The sequence below is a fragment of the Garra rufa genome, chromosome 10 (genome assembly GCF_049309525.1).
Source record: "Garra rufa chromosome 10, GarRuf1.0, whole genome shotgun sequence".
NCBI classification, from domain to species: Eukaryota; Metazoa; Chordata; class Actinopteri; order Cypriniformes; family Cyprinidae; genus Garra; species Garra rufa.
The window spans coordinates 33,184,842-33,211,565 of record NC_133370.1 but is presented as its reverse complement, the minus strand read 5'-3'; the positions used below and the strand labels follow the sequence as shown (position 1 = coordinate 33,211,565).

At 43.2% G+C, this 26,724-nt stretch overlaps 1 protein-coding gene across 1 annotated transcript in view; it reads right to left on the bottom strand.

Annotated features, from left to right (window-relative positions):
• Window positions 1-25,577, bottom strand: part of kncn (kinocilin) — a 31,541-nt gene extending 5,964 nt beyond the window's left edge. Inside the window, exons 1-3 of the mRNA XM_073848204.1 lie at window positions 25,430-25,577; window positions 18,292-18,360; window positions 15,135-15,212 (exon numbers count right to left, since the gene is read on the bottom strand). Of these exons, the coding sequence (XP_073704305.1) occupies window positions 15,135-15,212; window positions 18,292-18,360; window positions 25,430-25,577 (295 nt within the window). The remainder of the gene's footprint in view (window positions 1-15,134; window positions 15,213-18,291; window positions 18,361-25,429) is intronic.
• Window positions 25,578-26,724: the final 1,147 nt, after the last annotated feature.

Below are 26,724 nucleotides of genomic sequence, written 5' to 3'. Positions count from 1 at the left end.
GATAAAAGCGAAGTAAAAAGCAGCTGATTGGGCTTTTAAATATTTTTAAAGCAGCCCAAATTTTGTCTACCCGCCCAATGCCTTATTCTGTGGTCTAAGCCGATCAAAAGAAGCCCAATTGGACGGAAACCCGCCCAATCTGGCAACACTGACTGTGGGCGGTGCTGAGGAAATGTAGTTTCACGTCACGCAACAGGAGATTCGACTAGGAGCAAATACAATGCAGATATCTTCAAATATATTTGGGACTAGTCGAAACGGAATTAGAGATATCTCTAATTACCTTTGCGGATATATGACACGTCTTTTAAAGATATCTATAACATCATTACAGATATCTTAAATTGAGTTTTGACTAGTCAAAATATGTTTACAGATATCTCAAATCCGATTTCTTACTAGTGCAATTATATTTGCAGATATCTCTAATTGTCATTCTGACTAGTCAAATTATAATTATCACTCGTCAAAATAATTTTTTTCCTATCTTTAAATATATTTATGGATAGTCTGAACAAAGGTTTAAATGCTAAAACGGCTTGCGATACTATTTTCTGGTTCCGTGAATTACGCATGAGCGATGGCTGCTGCTAGCGAACAACTTTCTTTCGAGTCGCTCTGACTACGTCACCTTCTTCATTGCTCTGATTGGTTGCAGCGCTATCCTATTGCGTGGAGAGGGAGTTTGAAAGACAACCGTTTATCCCACCCCTCCGGTTGAGCCCTGTCTATGGAGAGTGCCCAGACCCTACATTTATGTGGGTCTGGCTTGTCAGGCTAATTACTACTACTAATCATAATAATAATTATTATTATTATTATTACTATTACTATTATTATTTTAGCATTATCATTATTATTGCGTAGTCTACTGAATGGGGCAACAAACAGTTTTCTCTTCTTATTTTGTCCTTAGCTGATCACATGCCTGAGAAAAGGCCACAGGCAGACAGAGACCAAAATATGAGACTGCTGTTCATTCGCTCAACACGTCCCCGCTGTCTGTTTACATGATTCAGTGCATGACTACTGTGTGCTCTGAGGGCATAATACAGGCAGTGAAAATTTAGTGCATAATCATGCTTTTTATAGCCTTGCACTGCAAAGCCACATGCGCGCAGTTTCAAAGAATACCTTGGATTCATATAAACCCAGACCGTCTAATAACATAAATGTATCTTCTCTGTAAAAACCCAAGAAAATCAATTGCAGGAAATGAGACATCCCATCAAATTAGAGTTTTTTCTCCCCCCTCAAATTATCAATCTGCTCATCTGAGCACAGATCTCATAACGACTGTGCATTATGCATGGGGCAGAAACAGATGTAAGGACTGATGCAGGAAATGGCCAGGGAGGAGGCAGCAAAGACACACAGCAGCTGCGTGAGGTGAGGGACACTGGGCTGCTCGCTTGACAATGCCAGATCAGCAGGGATTGACACATGTCAATGTAATTTCCACAGCAGGGCAGAGAGTGAGCTTTCTCATTAACTAAATATGGTTTCCTGGTAGCTCATCAAATGACTGAAGTCATTTCATAACTAAAAGTGGCCATGTCAGGTTTAAGACCAAAACCATGTTGCAAAGTCCTATCAAAACATAGTGCATTAACTAATTCCTTCTACCTAGACATCACCAGCACTGTGATTATTAGTAATGGCCCATAACTAATATTAAAGGGTTAGTTCACCAAAAAAAGAAAATTATTTACTCACCCTCAAGGCTTCCTAGGTGTATATGACTTCCTTCTTTCAGACGAATGCAATCTGAGTTATATTGAAAATTGTTCAGGCTCCTTCAAGCTTTATAATGGCAATGGGCGGGTGTTTCTCTTCATCGGTTTAAAACAAGTCCGATAAAGTGCATCCATCCATAATAAAAAGTGCCTCACATGGCTCTGCAAGGTGAATAAAGGCCTCCTGTAGCGAATCGATGCATTTTTGTAATGTAATGATCACTTTAATCTAGCTTTAGTGATTTTTTTTCTTACAAAAATGCAATTTGCTAGAGAAGGCCTTTATTCACCCCAGAGCTGTGTGAGGCACCAGAAATTGTTTTTATATAACTCTGATTGCATTCGTCTGAAAGAAGGATTTCATATACACCTTGGATACCTTGAGGGTGAGTAAATAATGGGCTAATTTTCATTTTTGAATGAACTAACCCTTTAATGTTGGGGTATTAAATACTAATAAATTATTTAATTTACTAAAGAGACAGGAAAAACAGTTAGTTTAGTCTCAGAAATGGACTGAAACCATTGGGTGCGTTCACACCGGACGCGACTTGCGCGAAAAAACGCACTCTTCGCGCGTAGTTGAACGCTTGAACATTTGAGTTTACTCGCGCCATTCGCGCGGTAAAATTCGCGTCATTCGCGCGTGACATTTTCTTCACAACAGACGCGAATTCGCATCATGGGAGGGGCTTCTGCCACTCGTCAGCGGGAAAGTAGTTGTAAAATAGGTGAATGAGCTCAATTTGCCAGCTTTAGCTTGCTTGTAGTCTCAATATGTATGTAATATGTAATCGCTTGAAACGCTCAATGCGCGCCGCTTCATTCGCACTATTCGCGCGTTTCGCGCCGCCACATTCGCGCGTTTCGCGCCGCAGGATGGCTATTCGCGTCTTTGCATTGACTTAACATGTAAATCACTCGCACTTGCCGCTTCATTCGCGTCTAGTGTGAACGCACCATTATACTAACCCTAGTTCCCTTTCGATACTTTCACTCGTACTGCGTCGTAAGACGCTTATGGGAAAAGCTCCTTTTCTCCTGAGACTGAAGCATTTCAATAACGCAGTGTAACTGCACGGCCATTGGTTCGTGCAGTGTTAAAGAAACAAACCAATGGCTCGGCAGCGGAGATGCACACACCTATGGCGATGATTCGCGCCCGATCGCGCCAAAAGGGGCGGAGCATCTGGCTATATAAGCGAGCATTTCGCCATAGGGAACTCAGATCCTTCTTCTTCAGCGACGACTTCTGATCTTCGCAGAGACTGACTACGCAGACTTCGCTCAAGCAAGCCTCTTCTTCGCCGTTGACGAGCCTCGCAGCGGATCCTCACTGCTCGGCGGATTGACGCTCCGGAGCTGATTCCCTGCTGCTATCCGGCGAACACCTAAAAGAGCAAATTAAAGAGCAATTTCTACGGCGTTGTTGCAAATGCCGAGGCGTTTTTGTCGCTCGTGCAGAGCCCCTCTGCACGCCGCTGACACTCACGCCGAGTGCGTCTCGTGCCTGGGTCACGCCCACGCTGAGTCTGCGCTCAGTGAGACGGAATGTTCCCATTGCGGGAATATGAGTCTCACTTCCCTCCGCTCGCGGCTAGCTTTCTTTTCAGAGAGCGACGCCGCTCCTCGCGCCCTCCCGCTTACTTCCTCGCAAGAGCCTGCCAGGAAGAAGCAGCGGGGCAGGAGAGCTAAGAGCGCGGTGACAGGCGAGCTCACGCCGGCTCAGACCCCGCGTGCCTCGCCTTCACCACATGGAGAGGAATCGCCAGTTCTCTTCCTACATCCTGACCAGCGTCCCTCTGCGGCTGCGAGCGATCTGGTCTCCTTCGGAGGAAGTGAATGCGAGGATGACAGCATGTCATTGGCCGCATCTGACGCAGAGGAGTTGTCGGGCTCTTCTCATGACCCCGCCCCCTTGCCGTCTGCGCAATCCAGCGCCGCCAGCGCCGGTATTGAAGGACGCCGAACTTTTCCGTGTCCTATCTAAAGCTGTCGAGGAGCTGGATCTTCAATGGTCTCCTCCCGAGGAGCCCTCTAGGAGCTGGTTGGACGAATGGTTTCTGCCGGGGCGCCGCCAGGCCCCTCGTCAGCGAGCTTCACCATTCTTCCCCGAAGTCCATGACGAAATCTCTAAGTCCTGGCGTGCTCCATATTCAGCCCGCCTCCATACTTCCTCTTCTGCTGCCCTCACTACGGTCGACGGCGCCGAGGAAAAGGGCTACGAGAAGCTGCCCCCGCTGGACGAGTCAGTTGCTGCGCACCTTTGCCCGCCCACCGCTATCGGTTGGAAGGCGAGGGCGTCACACCCGTCTAAGCCTTGCAGAACGACCTCTACCCTCGCTGGACGAGCGTATTCGTCTGCTGGACAGGCAGCTTCAGCGCTTCACTCTATGGCGGTACTCCAGGTGTACCAAGCAAAGCTCCTCCGCGGTCTGGACGAGTTGAGCCTGGACGATTCCCCGCTCAGAGAGATACGTAGCGCTACGGATTTGGCGTTACGCGCCACGAAGATGACGGCTCAGGCAATCGGGCGATCGATGGCCAGTTTAGTGGTGCTGGAGCGCCACTTGTGGCTTAACCTGACGGAGATCAAGGACGCGGATAAGGTCGCCTTCCTTGACTCCCCCATCTCGCCGACCGGCCTGTTCGGCCCAGCTGTTGAGGGTTTCGCGGAGCGCTTCACCGCGGCGCAGAAATCGTCCCAAGCCATGCGACATTTTCTGCCTAAACGCTCGAGCTCTGCAACGGCTCCTAGTCGCCCCAAGCCGGCGCCGACTCAGCAGCCTGCAAAAGCCACGCCCCCAGCTGCGCAACCAGCGCCTCAGACGGAGCTCCGTCCTCGGTCACGCCCAGCCAAGCGCTTTCCCTTCCCTAAGCGTCAGGGACCTCGGCCAAGAGTGGTGCTGGACCAGGCGCCGCCAGCGTCTTCCTGATCTCAGCAGCAGGAAGAGGGAGGGGCCAAGTCTCGCGACAGCTGGACCAGCCCCCAAAGTGCCTCTTTTCAACCCTTCTTCACTCCGTACCGTTCCGAGTGTAAGGGATCTCATGTTTGTAAACAGTATAGCTGTGACTCACGGGCCCTTTGTATCAGCGCCCTTACAGCAAACCGCTGTGATAGCGGAAAAAATAAAAAACAAACATTTTCAAGAAAAGAGCAAATTTCCTCTTCAAATGCTTTCACACAACATACAGCTGTGCGAACCATTACAGCCCCTAGCGACACGATCCGCGGCGTGGCAAGCCATCCCCGGAGTGTCAAAATGGGTTTTGGGTATAATAGAACGAGGCTATGTACTCCAGTTCGCTCGAAGACCTCCTCGCTTTCATGGTGTCATCACCACCTCAGTGCGCAGCAGAGACGCAGACGTCTTGCGCTTAGAGGTAAAGAATCTGTTGGCCAAGGGCGCCGTGGAAACGGTCCCCCCAGTACAGAGCGAGTCAGGTTTTTACAGCCGTTACTTCCTCGTTCCAAAGAAGGATGGCGGTCTACGTCCCATCCTCGATCTCAGACAGCTGAATCGCGCCCTCATGCGACGGCCGTTCAGAATGCTTACACTAAAACAGATCCTCTCGCAGATACGCAAAGGGGACTGGTTTTGTTCACTGGATCTGAAGGATGCATACTTCCACATTCAGATCGCCCCCCATCACAGGCAATTCTTGAGATTCGCCTTCGAGGGAGTGGCATATCAATATACAGTCCTTCCGTTCGGACTGTCGTTAGCCCCTCGCACGTTTACAAAGTGCATGGACGCAGCGCTTTCTCCTTTGAGACAGATGGGAATTCGCGTTCTGAACTATCTAGACGACTGGCTCATCCTAGCCCAGTCAGAAAACGAGCTAACGCACCACAGATCCTTAATCCTCAGCCACTTAGAGTGCCTAGGACTAAAGGTCAATTTTGCCAAGAGCGCACTGTCTCCCAGCCAACGCATTGCGTTCCTGGGAGCAGTTTTCGACTCACGTCAGATGAAGGCAGCAGTTGCGCCGCAGAGAGCCCAAGCCATTCGCAGGCTCGCGGCTTCCTTCAAAATAGGAGCCCTTCGCCCACTCAAGATTTTTCAAAAGATGCTCGGCCTTATGGCCTCAGCATCTCCAGTACTTCAGCTGGGGCTGCTTCAAATGCGCCCCCTGCAGTTCTGGTTGAAACCAAAGGTTCCTCCTCAAGCTTGGCGTTTGGGACGCCAGCGCATCAAGGTAGATCGGGCCTGTATAACAGCCCTGGCTCCTTGGAAATGCGCTCAATGGATGGAACAGGGCGTTCCCCTGGATTTGGTGGTCAGAAGGAAGGTGGTCTCGACAGACGCCTCCAACTTAGGTTGGGGGGCGCTGTGCGATGGCCAACCTGCTTTCGGCACATGGTCGAAAGCGGAGAGTCGCCTTCACATCAACTGCTTGGAAATGCTAGCAGTGTGTTTAGGCCTTCACACCCTTCTACCTGCATTGAGAGGTCACCATGTCTTAGTCCGTTCGGACAGTATGACAGTGGTGTCCTTCATAAATCACCAAGGGGGCCTCTCGTCGAGACGTCTATTTACGATGGTAGAACGTCTCCTGAAATGGGCTCAGTTGCACTTCCGCTCTCTGAGAGCGACGCATGTGCCAGGCAAACTGAACCAAGGAGCAGACATGTTGTCTCGGAGCAACGTCTCCTCAGACGAATGGACGCTTCACCCTCACACGGTTCAGCAAATATGGGCTGTCTTTGGCAGGGCGCAAGTAGACCTCTTCGCCTCAAAAGACAATCATCACTGCCCAATTTATTTTTCGAAGGAACAGGACGCATTGACCCAAGAATGGCCCAATCTCCTGTTATACGCGTTCCCTCCTGTCGCTCTGCTGCCACAAGTCATCAGACGAGTGCGGGAACAGAAACTCAAAGTCCTGTTAGTGGCTCCATTCTGGCAGAACCAGCATTGGTTCCCAGATCTTCCCAGGCTGCTCTCGAGAGCACCATGGGCCGTGCCACTGAGACGAGATCTCTTAACACAGGCGAACAGAACGATATGGCACCCCCAACCGGAATTGTGGGCGCTGCACGTTTGGGCTCTAGACGGGAGCCTTTAAGTCTCCCTGAGTCGGTTTTGAGTACTATTTCACAAGCTAGAGCACCCTCTACGAGGCGGCTCTACGATCTCAAATGGTCTGTCTTTTCCGCCTGGTGTTCCACCCGCGGTGCGGACCCAATTTCATGTGACATATCCATGATATTGTCCTTCTTGCAAGAGCTGTTAGATAAAGGGAGATCCCCTTCTACGCTCAAGGTCTATGTCGCAGCTATAGCGGTACTCCACGACCTTGTAAACGGTCAATCTGTGGGAAGAAACGACTTGGTCGTTCGTTTTTTAAAGGGGTCAAGGCGGATTAATCCCCCTCGCCCCATCACGGTCCCGTCCTGGGACTTACCCACAGTGTTGAGGGCCCTGAAAGGCCCTCCCTTCGAACCGCTTCAGTCTATAGACCTTCGCCCTCTGACGTTGAAGACTGCCTTGCTATTGGCTTTAGCATCAGTCAAACGCATGGGTGATCTACAGGCGCTCTCTGTGAGCCCTGTGTGCTTGGAATTCGGGCCGAATGACTCTAAGGTCATCCTGAAGCCAAGACGTGGGTATGTTCCCAAAAGTCTCTCTACGCCCTTTAGAGACCAAATTATTTCCCTTTTAGCTCTTCCTCCTACGGAGCAAGACCAGGGATTTAACCCTCTCTGCCCTGTCAGGGCTTTGAGATGTTACATAGAGCGTTCTGCGCCTTTTAGGCAGTCAGAACAGCTGTTTGTATGTTTTGGTGGCCGCACCAAGGGTTGTTCGGTCACTAAACAGAGATTATCCAAGTGGATTGTGGAAGCCATTACGCTGGCTTACTCCTCCTTGGGCCTACAATGCCCCATGGGAGTAAGGGCCCATTCGACTAGAGGCGTCGCCTCGTCTTGGGCGTGGTCTAGTGGGGTTTCCATTGCAGAAATTTGTGCGGCGGCAGGCTGGGCCTCACCGTCCACATTTGCCAGATTCTATAACTTGGACGTCCCAGTCTTACAGACTCGGGTCCTTTCCACATAGTGGTATGTCTGTTACCAGTATGTTATATATATAGTGCACCTTGGCCTCTTTTGAGCTCCAAGTTGCACTTATTCCTTGGAACGGATGTTTATCAGGTTGTCTGATCGAACAAATTGGCCCCTACTGGCCCTTTAGTGCTAGGGTCATGTCAGTCGTTCCTCTACCTTAGCACGGCGGGATTGTACTGGTTCCCCATAAGCGTCTTACGACGCAGTACGAGTGAAAGTATCGAAAGGGAACGTACTCGGTTACTTTCGTAACCTCGGTTCCCTGAGATACGGGAACGAGTACTGCGTTGCTGGCCGTGCTAGGTAGCTGCACGACTCAGTCGTCGCTTCAGTCGAAGTACCTGAGTTCCCTATGGCGAAATGCTCGCTTATATAGCCAGATGCTCCGCCCCTTTTGGCGCGATCGGGCGCGAATCATCGCCATAGGTGTGTGCATCTCCGCTGCCGAGCCATTGGTTCGTTTCTTTAACACTGCACGAACCAATGGCCGTGCAGTTACACTGCGTTATTGAAATGCTTCAGTCTCAGGAGAAAAGGAGCTTTTCCCATAAGCGTCTTACGACGCAGTACTCGTTCCCGTATCTCAGGGAACCGAGGTTACGAAAGTAACCGAGTACGTTTTGCCTTTAAAACTTCTAATCTATGAGCACTCATATAGCTTCTGTAAATTACAAACGTAAAAGTAAAAATAATAATGAATATTAAAGAGTTTTAATATGTTCAGGAGCTGAATGTTTTTGAGGGTTCCCATTTTTTTAATCAGTGGATTTCCCTGACTCATCCAGTTTTTTGTCATTTACTAGGTATTTTTTAACTTATTATAAGGTTTGTTTATTTGTTTAATTGTGTATTTATGTACACTGCCATTCAAAAGTTTGGGATCAGTAAGATTCATCATGTTTAAAAAAGTATATTATGCTCATTAAAGATCCATTTATTTAATCAAAAATACAGAAAAATTTAATATTATGAAATATTATTACTCCATTATTACTATAGTATTATTTCTCCAGGTTTTAGTGGCACATGATCCTTCAGAAATCATTCTACTTTGCTAATGTATTATCAATGTTGGCATCAGTTGCTGCTTAAATTTTTTAGGATTCTTTGATGAATAAAAAGTTAAAAAGAACAGCATTTATTCAAAATAAAAACTTTTCTAACAATATAAGTCTCTACTCTCACTTTTTATCAATTTAACACATCCTTGCTGAATAAAAGTATTGACTTCTTTTAAACTGTAAAAAGACAGATTTCTGTTATAACAGAAGACAACACCATTAAAACAACTATGGCTGAGGAACGGCTGTGGAGTTTGCAGCAGGACGGTCGAGAGTTGGAATGGTATGTGGCGGACTTCATTGAGTTATATCATCTGGTGAGCTGGCCCGACGCCTCTTTCGGCAACGTGTTTCTGTTGGGGCTGGATGAAGATACAATTCGCTGAGATCTCCCTGTTCATGATTTCCCTTTGATTGAATTGATCAACATCATTCTTTATTTAAACGGCTCTAAATTCGAGATTGAACAAATAGAGAATGAGAGTCAATTTCATCCAGCCCCCTCAGAAGCACACCACATCGCGTCAGCTCACCCAAAACCAAGAACCCCCATATACCGCTCCAACAGCTCAGACCGCCTGCCATGTCCCGAACACCTCGAAATCCTCCAAAGCTCCGTTGCATTCCACAGCCCAGTACCGCCGGCGGCAACGCCCGAATCTGCACGCAAGATGGCTGTAATGCCTGAATCTGCACGCAAGATGGCTGTAATGCCCAAGTCTGCACGTAAGGTGGCGACAACGCCCGAATCTGCACGCAAGATGGCTGTAATGCCCGAATCTGCACGCAAGATGGCTGCAATGCCCAGGTCTGCACGCAAGATGGCTGCAATGCCCGAGTCCGCATGCAAGATGGCGGCAAAGCCTGAGTCTGCACGCAAGAAGGCTGCAACGCCCAAGTCTGCACGCAAGAAGGCTGCAACGCCCGAGTCTGTATGCAAGATGGCTGCAACGCCCGAGTCTGTATGCAAGATGGCTGCAACGCCCGAGTCTGTATGCAAGATGGCTGCAACGCCCGAGTCTGTATGCAAGATGGCTGTAATGCCCGAATCTGCACGTAAGATGGCCGTAGTTCCTGAGTTCCCGGCCGAGATGGCCGCTATTCCTGATTTCCCGGCTAAGATGGCCGCTGTTCCTGATTTCCAGGCCGAGATGGCCTTCGTTTCTGAGTTCCCGGCCGAGATGGCCTTCGTTCCTGAGTTCCCGGCCGAGATGGCCGCTATTCCTGATTTCCCGGCCAAGATGGCCACTGTTCCTGATTTCTTGGCCGAGATGGCCTTAATTCCTGAGTTCCCAGCCAAAATGACCGCCAAACCTGAGTCTCCGGGCAAGATGGAGATTATTAACATTATGGACATGGCACTGGAGTTTACGGCCCCAATCCTCTCTCCTGGATCTCCGCTGGTCCCGTCCAGCCTTCCTGAACCCCCGCTGGTTCCGCCCAGCCTTCCAGAGCCTCCGCTGGTCCCGTCCAGCCTTCCTGAAACCCCGCTGGTTCCACCCAGCCTTCCTGAGCCTCCGCTGGTCCCGTCCAGTCTTCCTGAAACCCCGCTGGTTCCACCCAGCCTTCCTAAGCCTCCACTGGTTCCGCCCAGCCTTCCTGAACTTCCGCTGGTTCCGCCCAGCCTTCCAGTATCCGTGCCTCCAGTGTCCGCTCCTCCAGAGCGCCCTCCAGTGTCCGCTCCTCCCCGTCCATGGCTTCCTGAACTCCCTGACCCGCCATGGCCTCCAGAACTGTCTCTCCGGCCATGGCTTCCTGAACTCCCTGACCCGCCATGGCCTCCAGAACTGTCTCCCCGTCCATGGCTTCCTGAACTCCCTGACTCGCCATGGCCTCCAGAACTGTCTCTCCGGCCATGGCTTCCTGAACTCCCTGACCCGCCATGGCCTCCAGAACTGTCTCCCCGGCCATGGCTTCCTGAACTCCCTGACCCGCCATGGCCTCCTGATCTGACTGTCCGGCCATGGCCTCCTGATCCTCCTGACCCGCCATGGCCACCTGAACTGTCTGTCCGGCCATGGCTCCCTGATCCGCCCTGGAGGCCTTCCCAAACCAGCAAGGTCCTGTCCTGTAGCGGCCTCCAGGGCGCCCGCCCTCCCTCCCCGGTGTTTCTGTCACGGTGCGAGACGCGCCTACCGAGAGGGGGGAGTAATGTTACATGTCTCCTTGTGTTTCTAGTCTTTTTTGCATTGCTTCTGATTTGGTTTCTCCCATCTGGTCTCCCCCTGTCTTTTGGTTGTCATTTGGTTTAGTCCTTGTTTAGAGTCATCTGTTTCACCTGTCTATATTCATTGGTTACTCTTTATACAGTAAGTTGTTTGCCCTTTTGTGTCATTTGTGTCGTCTTAAAGTTATGTTTACTGGCGTTTGTTTGACTTCATGTCTATTTCTAATAAACACGTTCGTTGGATCTACTTCAGTTTTCCTCGAGTTATCACTCTGGCGCCTTCCACTACCAGTACATTGTTATATTTCTAACAGTTATATAAATGCTGTTTTTTTTTGTTTTGTTTTTTTTACATTTTTTTATCAAAGTATTCTGAAAAAGTATCACAGGTTCCAAAAAGCTTTTCATCACAACAATAAATTCTATTTTAAAGTATATTAAAATAGAAAGCCACTTTTTTAAATTGTAATAATATTTCACATTATTACAGTTTTTCTGTATTTTTAATTAAATAAACGCAGCCTTGATGAGCAGAAATGTATTCACTCACAATATCTGCCAGATAAAATATAAATATTTGACTTGAGCATAACCATTGACAATGTATATTCATTATAAAAATGACCAAGGAGATTAAGATTTTATTAATTTACATGACTTTTCCAGATCAAGAAATCACTTTTAAAATGTTAACTCTGGAAAAAAACAAATGTTGATGAGATTACCTTGATGAGATATTTTTAGATTATTTTAGTTGTTTTAGCCAACTTTAGTATTGTATTATTGTTATTATTATTTTGTCTTATTTAAAATAATTTTAAGACTTAAATCTCAAATTTTTTGAGAGTTTGCTGGCGTCCCTTAGTAGGCCCCGCTACAAAAAAAAAAAAAAAAAAAAAACAAAAAACTGTGGATTAGCAGACTAAATAGTAGTCTTGGACCTATCCAAGCCCACATTAGATAATGTTAATTATTTTACCAAAATAAGAGGCATCTTACAACAATGACTATAATTGTGAGATCCATCATTCACACTGAGAACAACTGAGGGACTCATATACAACTATTACAGAAGGTTAAACGCTCACTGATGCTTCAGAAGGAAAAACCATACATTAAGAGCCAGGGGTGTAAACTTTTGAACAGAATGAGGATGTGTAGGCCTACATTTTTCTTATTTTGCCAAAATATCTTTTTTTTTTTTCATTTAGTACTGCCCTTCAGAAGCTACAGTAGATACTTAAGAGTCTTACATGTTCCCCAGAAGACAAAATAAGTTAAATTTACCCTGACCTTCAAATTCAAAAATGTTTCACCCCCAGCTCTTGTTTTTCCTCCTGGATCAGTGAGCATTTGAACCTTCTGTAATAGTTGCATATGAGTCCCTCAGTTGTCCTCAGTGTGAAAAGCTGGATCTCAAAGTCATTGTTGGAAAGGGTACAAATACACAAAAATGCTGAAAAACCAAATAATTTGTGGGACCTGAAGGATTTTTCTGAAGAACAGCAGGCAGTTTCACTGTTCAGGACAAACAAGGGACTCATGAACAGCTATCACAAAAAAAAACAAAAAAAAAAAAACAGATCTGGATCATTCAGGTAACAATATAGTAAAAATCAAGTGTATGTAAACTTTTGAACAGGGTCGTTTTTATAAATTTTTATAAACTATTATTTTCTCTTGTGGACTATTCTGAAAAAACAGAGGTGTTAATTATTGGACCTAAAACCTCCACAAGTAATTACCTAAAACACAGTCTAATACTAGATGGCTGCTCTGTAAATTCGTCGTCATCAGTTAGGAACCTAGGCGTCCTATTCGACAGCAATCTCTCCTTTGAAAGCCACATTTCTAGCATTTGCAAAACCGCATTTTACCACCTTAAAAATATATCGAAATTACGACCTATGCTATCAGTGTCAAATGCTGAAACATTAATTCATGCGTTCATGACCTCAAGGGTAGATTATTGTAATGCTTTATTGGGTGGTTGTTCTGCACGCTTAATAAACAAACTCCAGCTGGTCCAAAATGCAAAATCTTACTAGAACCAGAAAGTATGACCATATTAGCCCGGTTCTGTCAGCACTGCATTGGCTCCCTATAAAACATCGTATAGATTTTAAAATCTTGCTAATTACTTATGAAGCCCTCAATGGGTTAGCTCCTCAGTACTTGAGCGAGCTTCTATCGCATTACAGTCCCTCACGTCCGCTGCGTTCTCAAAATTCTGGCAATTTGATAATACCGTCCTAGAATATCAAAATCAACTGCCGGTGGCAGATCATTTTCTTATCTAGCGCCTAAACTCTGGAACAATCTACCTAACACTGTTCGGGAGGCAGACACACTCTGTCAGTTTAAATCTAGATTAAAGACACATCTCTTTAACCTGGCTTACACATAAAAACATTAACACATTCCTATAATTCAAATCCGTTAAAGGATTGTTAGGCTGCATTAACTACTAGGTAAACCGGAACCGAAAACACTTACCATAACACATGATGCACTCGTTGCATCGTAAAAAGAATGGCATCTACGCTAATATTAGTCTGTTTCATTCTTATTCCGAGGTCACCGTAGCCACCAGACCCAGCCTGTATCCGGATCAGATGGTCACTGCAGTCCCCCGGATCCAGTCCGTACCCAGCTTAGATCATGGATCACCACCTGGAGATGACTTCAATAGCCGTGGATGTCAACCAGATGAGCTCCAGAGACGGATCATCACTAAAGACCTCGCCAAACTAGACGGCCATCGGCGCTACACCACGGGATCCTGATGAGTTCTCTACAATCGGACATTGGTACAAACTGCTGGTTTCGTCTGGCCAGAGGAGAACTGGTCCCCCGACTGAGCCTGGTTTCTCCCAGGGTTTTTTTCTCCATTTCTGTCACCTGTGGAGTTTTGGTTCCTTGCCGCTGTCGCCTCTGGCTTGCTTAGTTGGGGACACTTTCCAGCGATATTGTACTATTTGAACTGAACTGACGATATCACTGAATTCATTGATGAACTGCCTTTAACTGAAAATTGATTATTTACAATAATGCGTTACTTACACACTATTGTGCTGTTTAAATACTGTGCAGTTGCTTTGACACAATCTGTATTGTTAAAAGCGCTATATAAATAAAGGTGAATTGAATTGAATTGAATTGACTATATGTAAACAAATTTTATGTAGAATATCTTATTCAGGTCAGAACTAAATAAAAATCGACATGCATTTTCTATGATCCCTCTTATTTTGGTCAAATAATTAACATTTTGCAGATTCTGTAAACTTTTGACTTCAACTGTATTTTATTGAGTGTATTATGACAAAAAATAAATATAATATAAATACCATTGATAATCACAAGTATTTAAATTGTCAAATAGTATAAATTCTGTAATCATACACTTTTCCAGAAGGTAAAATCAAGCAATTCAAGTGAAATTTCCAGTAAAGTTAAAGGGCAAATTTTATTGTGTTTATTTTTAGTAATCTGATCTGTATTGTGAGCCTCATGCAGGTGACTCATGGTCAGACTGATAGTTGCAAGTAGCGGGATTGGCATAGTACAGGAAGCTTCTCTAAATAGTTACCTGCTAGAACATCATTAATTTCCATTGAGAGGGACGAGTAGAACATCAGGCACAATGTTTTAAAACTACCACCGATGAACGTTATGGTAGGGAACAGTACATTTACAGGAACACTGCGTTAAATTATATTTTATGGCTGTTTCCATTAGAGACTCTGAAATTGCAGTTAAGTTCAACAAAAAGAGCAACTATCAAACAAAACAATTGGACATAGAGTTGTAGTTAACCATTAAATGCCATTTGACGTAAAATAACTTAATAGAAAGGTGAAAGGCTCCATATTAGCTTGAACCAGAGCTCAGGATTTTGTCACAGCCTCCTGCCTCAGATCTAGCAGACCAGAGAGAGTGTAAATGAGAAGCAGCGGACCGCTCTACATTGACCCGGAGAAATATAGTCACTCTAAAATGGTGTCACAGGAAATCAGTCTTCAATTGTCAGACTGGAAGCAGAGGGGTGTGTGTCTGCGAAAGGGTTTGTGTGTGCATATTCATGTGGAACAGCCACTTACCCTCTCGTGTGAGTGTAGCTGCAGGCTGTTCGGGGGCTGGATTTGAATTTGTAGCCATCGGGTGCACTCTGAAGTTGCCTGAGAAAATTAGATGTTGTCATATTAGCCTGAGTGGTGCAACATGGTCTCTCATCACAAAAGCAAACAAATATCATGTTACACAACATAATCAAAATTGCCTCTTTAGTGAAATTTTATACAGCAGTTAAATATAATTGATAGGCACAAGGGTTGTGTTTAAACTCTTGAATTGGAGTAAGATGCATTTTTAATTTATATAGGAAGTACAATTAATATAAACTGAAACTCAGGGAAATTCAGTAACACTTTACAATAAGGTTCATTAGTTAACATTAGTTAAAGGAGAACTCCGGTGTGATTTTGACCTAAAGTGTATTGAATCATGATACCGAGTGTGAACGTACCTTGCATATCTCATCTCGTCTTGTCCACTGCAGTCCGAAATCTGGGGTCAGTTAGCCGATGCTCACAACAGGTTGTCAATGAGAGTCTATAGGGCATCGAAGTATAGCCATGTAAATAAATCACTGTTTTACGCCATTTACGAGGCACAAAGTAGCTCCACACTTCATTGGTAGACTTCCAAGGGCCCTGACATTTAAAACGAGACATTGAGAACTCAGAAAAAGCACTGGTAGTTTATTTACAAGACGATTTATATAGACATTCCCCTTAGTAAAATCTCCGGTCGCCGCCATCTTGAATTTAGTCACGATAAGTCGAGTGACGAGCAGGAAGGAACTTATCAGGTTATCAACTTATCAGGTTGTAGTTTCTTTCCAGCTCGACACTCGACTTATCGTGACTAAATTCAAGATGGCGGCGACCGGAATTTGTCTTCCAGGTACTGTCTGTATAAATCTACTCGTAAATAAACTACCGGTGCTTTTTCTGAGTTCTCAATGTCTCGTTCTAAATGTCAGGGCCCTTGGAAGTCTACCAATGAAGTGTGGAGCTACTTTGTGCCTCGTAAATGGCGTAAAACAGTGATTTATTTACATGGCTACTTCGATGCCCTATTGACTCTCATTGACAACCTGTTGTGAGCATCGGCTAACTAACCCCAGATTTCGGACTGCAGTGGGCAAGACGAGATGAGATATGCAAGGTACGTTCACACTCGGTATCATGATTCAATACACTTTAGGTCAAAATCACACCGGAGTTCTCCTTTAACTACTTTAGTTAACATGAACTAAGAATGAACAATACTTACACTTACACAATACTTACAAATGCATTATTAAAATCAAAAGTTGCGCTTGTTAACATTAGTTAATGCACTGTGAACTACCATGAACTAACAATGGACAGCAGTATTTTCATTAACATTAACAAAGATTAATAAATACTGTAATAAATGTATTGTTCATTGTTTGTTCATTGTCTTGTCCAACTAATGAAACATTATTGTAAATTGGGATAATGGAAATTCATATAATTGCGATAAGTATAATAATAATACAAATATTAGTTTACAAATCTTTATAAAGATTTTATTGGCCTTACAGACAAACAAACATTATATATACAGTTGAGGTCAAAAGTTTACACCCCCCTTTCAGAATCTGCAAATGTTAATTATTTTACCAAAATAAGAGGGATCATAGAAAATGCATGTTATTGTTTATTTAGTACTGACCTGAATAAGATATTTCACATAAAATATGTTTACATATAGTCCACAAGAGAAAATAGTAGTTGAATTTATAAAAATGGCTCCTTTCAAAAGTTTACATCCCCTTCTTGATTCTTAATACTGTGTGTTGTTACCTGAATGATCCACAGCTGTGTTTTTTTGTTTAGTGATAGTTGTTCATGAGTCCCTTGTTTGTCCTGAACAGTTAACTGTCCACTGTTCTTCAGAAAAAAATCCTTCAGGTCCCACAAATTCTTTGGTTTTCCAGCATTTTTGTGTATTTGAACCCTTTCCAGCAATGACTGTATGATTTTGTGATCCATCTTTTCACTTTGAGGACAACTGAGGGACTCAAATGCAACAATTACAGAAGGTTCAAACACATACTGATGCCTCCAGAAGGATAAACGATGCATTAAGGGGTGAAAACTTTTGAACAGAATGGACATTTTTCTTATTTTGCCTAAATGTCATATTTTTTCATTTAGTAATGCCTTTCAGAGCTACAGAAGATAGTTACATGTTTCCCAGAAGACAAAATAAGTTAAATTTACCCTGACTAAACTAAACTAAACTGATAAAAAAAAAAAAAACAACTTTTCCTGGGTTTATCTTATGGAGCATTAGTGAGCGTTTGAACCTTCTGTAATAGTTGCACATGAGTCCCTCAGTTGTCCTCAGTGTGAAAGAAGGATCTCAAAATCATACAGTCATTGTTGGAAAGAGTTAAAACACACAAAAATGCTTGAAAACCAAAGAATGTTTGGGACCTGAAGGAACAGCGGGCAGTTTAACTGTTCAGCACAAACAAGGGACTCATAAACAACTATCACTAAAAAAAAAAAAAAAAACACAGCTGTGGATCATTCAGGTAACAACACAATATTAAGAATTAAGGGGATGTAAACTTTGCGTCAAATTACTGGTATTTGCGCCATTATTTAATGCCCCAAGAAAGCATGTCTTAAAGCGCTGCTCTTGGTAGATTGCGCTGGTCATTATCCCTGCTGAAAAAAACCAGCATATGCTGGTTAGGTATGTTTTGGTGCTGGGATGCTGGTTTTAGCTGGTATATGTTGGTCCTTTGCTGGTTTATGCTGGTCCCTTGCTGGTTTATGCTGGTCATGTTGCTGGTTAATGCTGGTTTATGTTGGTCTTTGACCAGCAACATGACCAGCATAAACCAGCTAAGGACCAGCATAAACCAGCAAGGGACCAGCATAAACCAGCAAAGGACCAGCATATACCAGCTAAAACCAGCATCCCAGCACCAAAACATACCTAACCAGCAAATGTTGTTTTTTTCAGCAGGGATGGAAATCACCTGACTGCATCTGTGCTCTTTAATGTGCGCATTGTCAGTAAATCACACACTGAATTTTCCCTTCCCATCTGCACTTTTATGGAATTGCACTCTAACACTAATTTGCCCTGTTTAGTAAATCTGGTCCGTAAAATGTAACGCGTGCTATAAAATATAATATTATATAGTCTCACCTATATTGGGCAGTATGTGATGGAAGTTGAACCATGCTCTTATGAACGGGTAGACTGAAATGAGCAGACCTGCAGAGCACACAGAGAACAACAGATGTGGACTGAATCATTCACTCTGTGTTGTCATCATCCTTCATGCCCTGTTGACAAGACCTGCATGTCCCCCCCAGTCTCAACCAACCAGACAGCATGGCCATGCAAACCAGCATTAACTTGCATAAAACCTTCAAGCTGGTCTTTGCAGAGAAGGTAAAAATACTCAGCTACAGTATTACTGCATTTCTCTCTGCTAAATGGCTCCCTGAACTAGAGCTGCACACTGAAGACAGGCCCCATGCATATTGCATTACACTGTAAATTGATGAACAGCAATTTAAGCATTATTAAGAAAGCAGAAAGAAACAGAGCACTCGTGAGCCGTAAATTGACAAAAAGGTTTGCTTTTGGTTCTTCTAATGCTTCATGCACAGTCTTAGACTTAAAGAGATAATAATAATTTAGTGTTTTCATTGAGTACAAAAAAGCTTAATAAAATTAAGGTTGAACCACTGATGTCACATGGACTATTTTAATGATGTCCTTACTACCTTTCTGGGCCTTGAACATGTCAGTTGTGTTACTGTCTATGCAGAGTTAAAAAGCTTTTGGATTTTATCAAAAATATCTTAATTTGTGTTCTCAAGATGAACGGAGGTCTTATAACAACATTGTCACACACGGGCTGGGGGTGGGGAACCAGGGGAACAAACGAGGAAACCGGAGTACGAACAAAACACTTATTTATTAAATACAAAAACTAAATCCAGGGGAGAAACAAACCACAACTAAACTATAAACAAAACAAAACAAAACCATAGAGGAGCAAACACGATGTTAACATTAAAAACAGATAATGAAACTGAGGGAACAAACGACTAAAATAGGTGTGGCAGGGGGAGTGGCAAATTAACAAGACAGGTGTAACAAATCAAAGCTAAATGGGGGAAGTCCAAATATGGGCAAAAACAAACCAAAACACACAGAACAACAGGGGGAGACAAAGGGAGAAACCAACATGTGTCCATGTGAAGGGGGAAAACACTAGGAAACACTGACAAACATTAGGGTGAGCACTTAATGATCGAATTTAAATTTTTCCTAAGATATTTTTAATGAAATCTAAGAGGTGTTTGTCCCTCTATTGAAAGTCCAAGTAACCATATAAATTGAGCAGTTAAAGGTTTCTGAAGAGATACGATCACCTATATGATGAACAGATTTAATTTAGATTTGGAATTCAAATTTAATTACCTGATCTCATGCTGATAACTTACCTGTGTACACAGCATTACAGCGCCATATGTTAAGACTAAGCACACAAGCTTTAATGTTTATCAAATATGATGCACTTTATCTATATGTGTTTGTATGTGAACAAATACCAAAATTAGTCTGTTTGGGTGTGTTCACACTTGATTCGATTAAACTGAACTCTGGTGCAATTGCTCTGTTAGTGCGGTTCATTTGTGTAAGTGTGAATGCTGCCATCCTAACCCTGGTGCGCACCAAACAAGCGGACTGAGACTGCTAAAAAGAAGGGTCTCCAAGAACTGCAAGTGTGAACACATCCTAAGTGTACACACGACTTAGGGTGTGTTCACATTTGTAGCTTGGTTTATTCGGTTCATTTGGTCCAGCCCAAAAAGGAAAATGACACATTTGGTCCTGGTCCGCTTAGTGTTCACACTGGCATTTTTGACAGCGAACCTAAAGATACCGAACCTAAAGCCATAGTGATACGTTCACAACCTGATTGGTCGGGTTGAATAACATATATTTCATGATGGAACTCACTGAACACTCCAAACAAAAAAGGTGTGTTCGCTCTAAGTGGGATACATCTAATGCCATTTGCTGGACTATGTTGCGTGTATATGATTTTATTTTCACCACCTGCAAACTTAAAAAAGAGCTCATAAAAGGCACCTTACCTCCTCGTTGCTCATTTTGTTTTGGATACACCGCTTGTTCCCTTTGTGAAATCATGTGGCATAGCGTCACTTCTTGTCATTTTTTGGTTTATTTAGAAGTATTTGGTCCATGTTGCGTTCATATTTCATTTGAACAGCACCAGAGTTTGTTTGGAAGCGGACCGAGACCGATCCACTTGTTTGGTGCGCACCAGGGTTCAGATGGCAGTGTCCACTCAAATGAACTGCAATAACAAAGCAATCTTACCAGAATTCATTTTAATCGAAAGTGTAAACACACTCTTAGGTTAAACCACTCAGTTCATATGGGTTCGTACCTTTTTGTATTACCCAAAGTCTTTGGGTTTAGAATGACATGAGGGTGAGTAAATGAAAACAGAATTTCATTTTTGGGTGAACTATCCCACTCTAATTTGACATGCTTTCCGAAAAACATATTGTATATCCTTGTGGCTAATGAAGGTGCACAGCTGAACTGTTTCTCTCTTGTCTGTCCCTTTGTTTCCAGAGGTCTAAAGCTGCTGGTGAGACAGCCGTAGACTGCAGGGGCTGTGCTGGATTTTGATTATGCACCTACTATTCAAGCTGTGAATCAATTCCTGTTTGAAAAGGATGAGGCACCTCTGCTGGCTCTGTGTTTTGGCCAATTTCTGTTATGAGAGGCCACTGCCAGGCATGATTGCGGCATGCTGAGGGCTCCTTCTTCACGTGTCTTGCTTGTGTATCCACCCTCCTACAATTTTCCCTTTCTTGCATCTCTTTGTCATTTTTGTCCCTTATTCTCCTTTATTCTTTCTTTCCTAACTCATCCCTGACTTATAAATCCATCATGGTGGTTGATGCTTTAGAGTGTGGCGCTGCAATCGATCTGCCCTGTTTGGCAGGAGACACGTTCATGCACCAGTAAAGACCTCCAAGCACATGTGTGCATCCGTGACACAGATATCTCGATGAGACAACAGCAAGAAGTGGACTTTAGTCTTGGTAGAGAGGGTATTTGACACAAGTGAAGGTGAAGCTGCGATTGTACTGTTATGAATGTTGTTGCTGTGCCATGTTTGAGTATTCAAATCAACAGCGCGATTGCTAGTGTAAAATTGCTTTTATACATCAGTTCAGTAAACAAACGATTAGTTCACTTTTAGAATTTTTTTTTTTTTTTTTTTTGACAATTTACTGGATTGTCATCCAAGATGTTCATGTCCTTTTTTCTTCAGAAAAAACGTTAAGGTTTTTGAGGAAAACATTAGAGGATTTTTCTCCATATATCAAAAGTGACCAATGGGTTAAAGGTCCGAATTGTAGTTTCAGTACAGCTTCAAGGGGCTCAACATGATCCCAGCCAACGAATAAGGGTCTTATCTAGCAAAATGATTGGTCATAAAATACAGTTTTATATACTTTTTAACCACAAATGCTCGTCTTGCAGTAGCTTTGCGACGGCGACTTCACGCATTTACATAATCACATTGGAAAGGTCATGCACGGTTAATTCTTCGTCTGTTTACTTCAGTTCAAAAAGGTAGGGTAGAGGGAAAAACTCTGACTGCATTTTTGGCTAAGTATATAATTTGTAAAAGCCTTCTTTTTGACTTAAGAAAGAGAAAGAAAGGGATGAATATTTTGGATGACATGGGGATGAATAAATTTTCAGGAAATCAGGAAATTTTGTAACTCAATACTGAAAATACACTACACACTTACAAATTACTGAAAATGATTTCAATCAGACCCATTGCCACAGGTGTATAGATTCAAGCATCTAGCCATGCAGTCTGCATTTACAATCATTTGTGAAAAAAATGGGTGTTGGTAATATTGTTAACTGGAAGCATTTAGGAACAGCAGCAACTCAGCCATGAAGCGGAAGACCACATAAAGACACAGAGTGTATCACAGAGTACTGAGACGCATGATGTGTAAAAGTCACCAATGCTTTGCTGATTCAATAGCTGAAGAGTTCCAAACTTCCACTGGCATTAATATCAGCACAAAAACTGTGCGCCAGAAGCTTCATGGAATGAAACAAAAACAATCGTAAGTATTGGATGGAGTGGTGTAAAGCATGCTGCCAATGGACTCTGGAGCAGTGGAAACATGTTCTGTGGAGTGAAGACTCACACTTCTCTGTTTGGCAGTCTGATGGGTGAGTCTTGGTTTAACAGATGCCAGGAGAACGTTACCTTTTGTTACCCATTGTGTCAGCTGTAAAGTTTGGTGAAGGAGGGAAAATGGTTTGGAGGTGTTTTTCAGGGGTTACACAGTGTCTACACTGGACGTGAGCCCCGCAACACACAGTGACAAAATACTATAGAACCCAGTGGACCCGGCATGGCGCAACGTGGCACAACGCGACATGATTAATCTCCGATAATAAACTGATGCCTTGTTCAATTTATGACATACTGACTTAAAATGATTTGCAACTGTCATTTGTAGCGTCCATTGTAGACTCCCTCAAGCTGTCACATCTAGTGTAGACACAGTGTTAGGCTACACCCCTTACTTTCAGTGAAGAGAAATGCTATGCTTCCAACTTTGTGGAAACACCCTTTTCAGCATATCTGTGCTCTTGTGTGAAGACATAGTTGGATAATTTGGTGTGGAAGAACTTGACTGGCCTAGACTTTAACCCCATCAAACACCTTTTGGATAAATTGTTACAGAGATTGCGAGCCAGGCCTTCTTGTCCAAAATCAATGCCTTCACAAATGCTCTGCTAAATGAATGGGCAAAAATATCTTGAAAAAAATCTTGTGAAAAGCCTTCCCGAATGAGTGGAAGCTGTTACAGCTGCAAAGTGGGGACCAACTCAATATATATGTCTATTTATTTAGAATGCAAGGTCAGTAAAGCCCCTATTGATGTAATGGCCAATCACCCAATACTTTTGTCCATATAAAAGGCTTTCAAACTGAGTTCTAGGAACTACGTTTTAGGAACTAGCCAGCAGGGTGGTTTCTAGAGAACCAATTTCTCCATCGGGCCGGTATCCTTGTTGCATTTGCACCGGCAACAGGAATTCTGAAGTGGCCAAAAGCGACGTCTTTATTTGCAGCATTTACAAAGGTCAACAATCGGTGAAAGGAGGGCAACGTGATCATACCTTTGGGGTTTTGTGATAACAGAGAAGGAATGTAAATGCACAATTTTATGCAATTAAAAGAGCATTAAAATCTGACTAAATCTCCTATGAGAACTTGCAGTGTTACATATTATCAAGGCTGAGAAAAGAACACAATGCTGCAGACAACAGGCTAAATATCATTATCAATAAGTTCTATAGGGGCTTTCAGCCAGAGGAATCTTTTCATAGTTCCTAGAGCTATTGGTGGAAGTTCATGCTTTTTGGTGTGTTCGCACCACAGGAACTAGGAACGTATTTAGCTCTAGAAACTCAGTTTGGGGCAACTAAATTAGCTCCTATCTCAGAGTAGGGTCTTAAACAGTTCTATAGGAACTACTAGTGAAGTAAGTGTATGCTGATTGGCCAAATAGATACAAAACACCAGCTACCCAGCATTTTAAAAAGCTGTGTAAAAATATTTATTCCATAATGGCATTTAGCTACTTGTTGTCTGCCTCGATGATATGTAACACTGCAAGTTGTCATAAGATATTTAGTCAGATTTTCTCTTTCGATCGCATAAATTGTGCGTTTACATTCCATCTCCCTTATCACGAAACCCACAACAAACAACAGAAACAGCTGTGATCATGACATCCTCCATTTACCGGTTGTTGACGTTCATAAATTCCGTGAATAAAGACTTAAAGAATTATTTGTTGGCCGCTAATTCAGAGTTCCTGCTGCCAGTGCGAATGCGACCAGTAAAATGGCCTGAGGGGTAAATTGGTTCTCTAGGAACCATCCTGCTGGCTAGTTCCTAGGAACTAAATACTGTACATTCCTAGTTCCTGCAGTGTGAACACACCAAAAAGGGTGAACTGCCACCAGTAGTTCTAGGAACTATGAAAAGGATCATTGGTGCGAAAGCCCCTATAGTGCAAGGGTCCAGACCTGTTCCTGGAGGGCCACTCTCCTGCAGTTTAGCTCCAACCCTATATTAAACAAACCTGAATGAACTTATCAAGGTCTTAAGACTCACAATTGCACCTTCTCTGACTCAAGGTCCATAGCTGTCAATAAGCCTGATCATCTGACATGATGGCTGAACGTCAATAATAATGCATAAAGCACCTTCTGCAAGGACCTATACAGGTAATGCTGACTTTTCTCCAGCAGTAAACAATAGATAAAAGTCTACTGATGTGTTGTGCAGCTCTATTGTGACAGGGTCCTGTGTAGATTACATACCCACCCTCTTAAGCAGGTGGCTTGGATTACAGACCTGGATCAAATGATGGATGGCTCTTTTTTTGACAAACCTCAACAGTGAATGACTGCAGGGGGATACTTCAGTATACATCTATATGATATAGAAAACATGCAACCATTTTCAACATCCCTCTTCAAATGGGTTATTTTTTCATTGTTGAAATAGGCAAAGGATAATGGTGTGAAATGGAGGTTTGCTGATATGGAGCAGAGATTAGATGTAGTGTTAAAAATGCATGATATGCAAAAGAGACATGCGCTGTGGAATAGTCAGTGAACACTACCTGGAAAAAACTGCAGATTCAAGAAATAGTTAACCCAAAAATCAAGTCTTTCCAAATCTGTGAAGGTTAGCAAAATATCCAAGCTGTTACCATACAATACAAGTGGATGAGGACTAGGAGTTGTCAGGCTTTTATGGTGCTTTTTGTCCTTTTTGGAGCTCCAGACAACTCCAATGTTACATTCTTTGTGACAGTCTTGCAGTTAGTGTATTCAGACTAAATGTAAGCCATTATTCTCTAAAAATCTTAACAATAAAATATCCCCATTGTATGGAAAGAAGCATTGAACATTCAGCTAAATATCTCATTTTGTGTTCCACAGAAGAAGGTAAATCGTACAGTTTTAGAATGGCATGAGGGTGAATAAATGTTTTTAGAACATTGAACTGGTTGAATGTACTGTGTTTTAAAGACTATTGTACTACATAAAAGATGTACAGTATTCAACAATGGAATCAACCACTGGACAACCAGATCACTGCTACTCTAAATATTGCTGCTGATATGTCTCTTTAGATATCTTTTAGATATCTTTAGGTACTTACCAAGCCCCCCTGCCCCGAGGAAGATGCCCCCCACGGCATCTGCATCACAGTCCTTTGACACACCAATGATGATACAACCTGCTACAATGCTGAGCAGGGCCGAGCCCACCCGCAGCCCATGGTACTCCCCAATACTGACCGCGTTCATTCAGCAGGTGGAACTCCCCACCTGCCCCGTTTGGCTGATCCACACTGAACCCACATACACACCAAGCGTTCACGAAGGCAGATTACTGTATGAAAGTTTCACTGTTAGTGAGATGGGTTAACAGAGACTCTACTTTCTCCTCAAGGCTCTTCATACATCTTTAAACACTGTGCTCTGGTTACCTTGCCGGATTCATGCTTGTTCCCTTCAAACTAATTTGGGTCTGATTGAAGGCGAATAATCATTTGAGTAGGAAAGCCAGGCCAGGCCTAACAGACCCATTATACTTGAGTTTATATGCTGAATGGCCAATAGGGTCATGCATTTGTAGGCAAATGAACTCAGGTAAGTCTGTTGAACAAAAGAGTGTGCTTGATCCCTAAAAATCCATTGTTGTGTCCATGAATAATCGTGAGCTGTATTACAACATGACCCAGAACATCTCATCTCCACTGCTAATTCTAACCTAATAAACATGCACAAAGCGAACACTTTTTATTCATCTATTTAGTTCATCTGAAATACATGTTTTTCCTCACTTTTAACTAATCCACTGTGTCAAACATTGTGCGCTTATTTTGAAATACTCATCTGCATAAAGGACTAAATTACCTGATGTTCCCAATCTCCCGCTGAGAATGTTTTCAAGTGCTGCCTACGCATAAGTCAGAGTGTCACCACTGGGGACAAAGGATATAATAAAAATAAAAACACATTGCATAACATGGGTTGAGGTCATTGACAGACACTGTGCAGCTATATGCTTTATGAATGAAGCTAGGTTTTTTCATTTAGCATACATCTACATCGTAGCAGGGTATAGTAGTATGCAGAGAGCTATAAAAATCTGTATTCTATACAATACAGATTGTTTCAAAGCAGCTTCAGATTAACAAGCAGTTATTACTCATTCTCATGTCATTCCAAACCCATAAGACCTTAAATCAACTGACAGGGAAGAGAAGAAATTGTTGAATAAATTTATTTTTGGTTTCTTTCTCGTAGCTTTACAAAATTAAGGTTGAACCACGGATGTCACATGGACTATTTTATCCATGTCCTTATACCTTTCTGGGCCTTGAATGTGGTAGTACCGTTGCTGTCACAGGGTCACAGTGTAAAAACGACCTTGATTTTAACGGTAAAA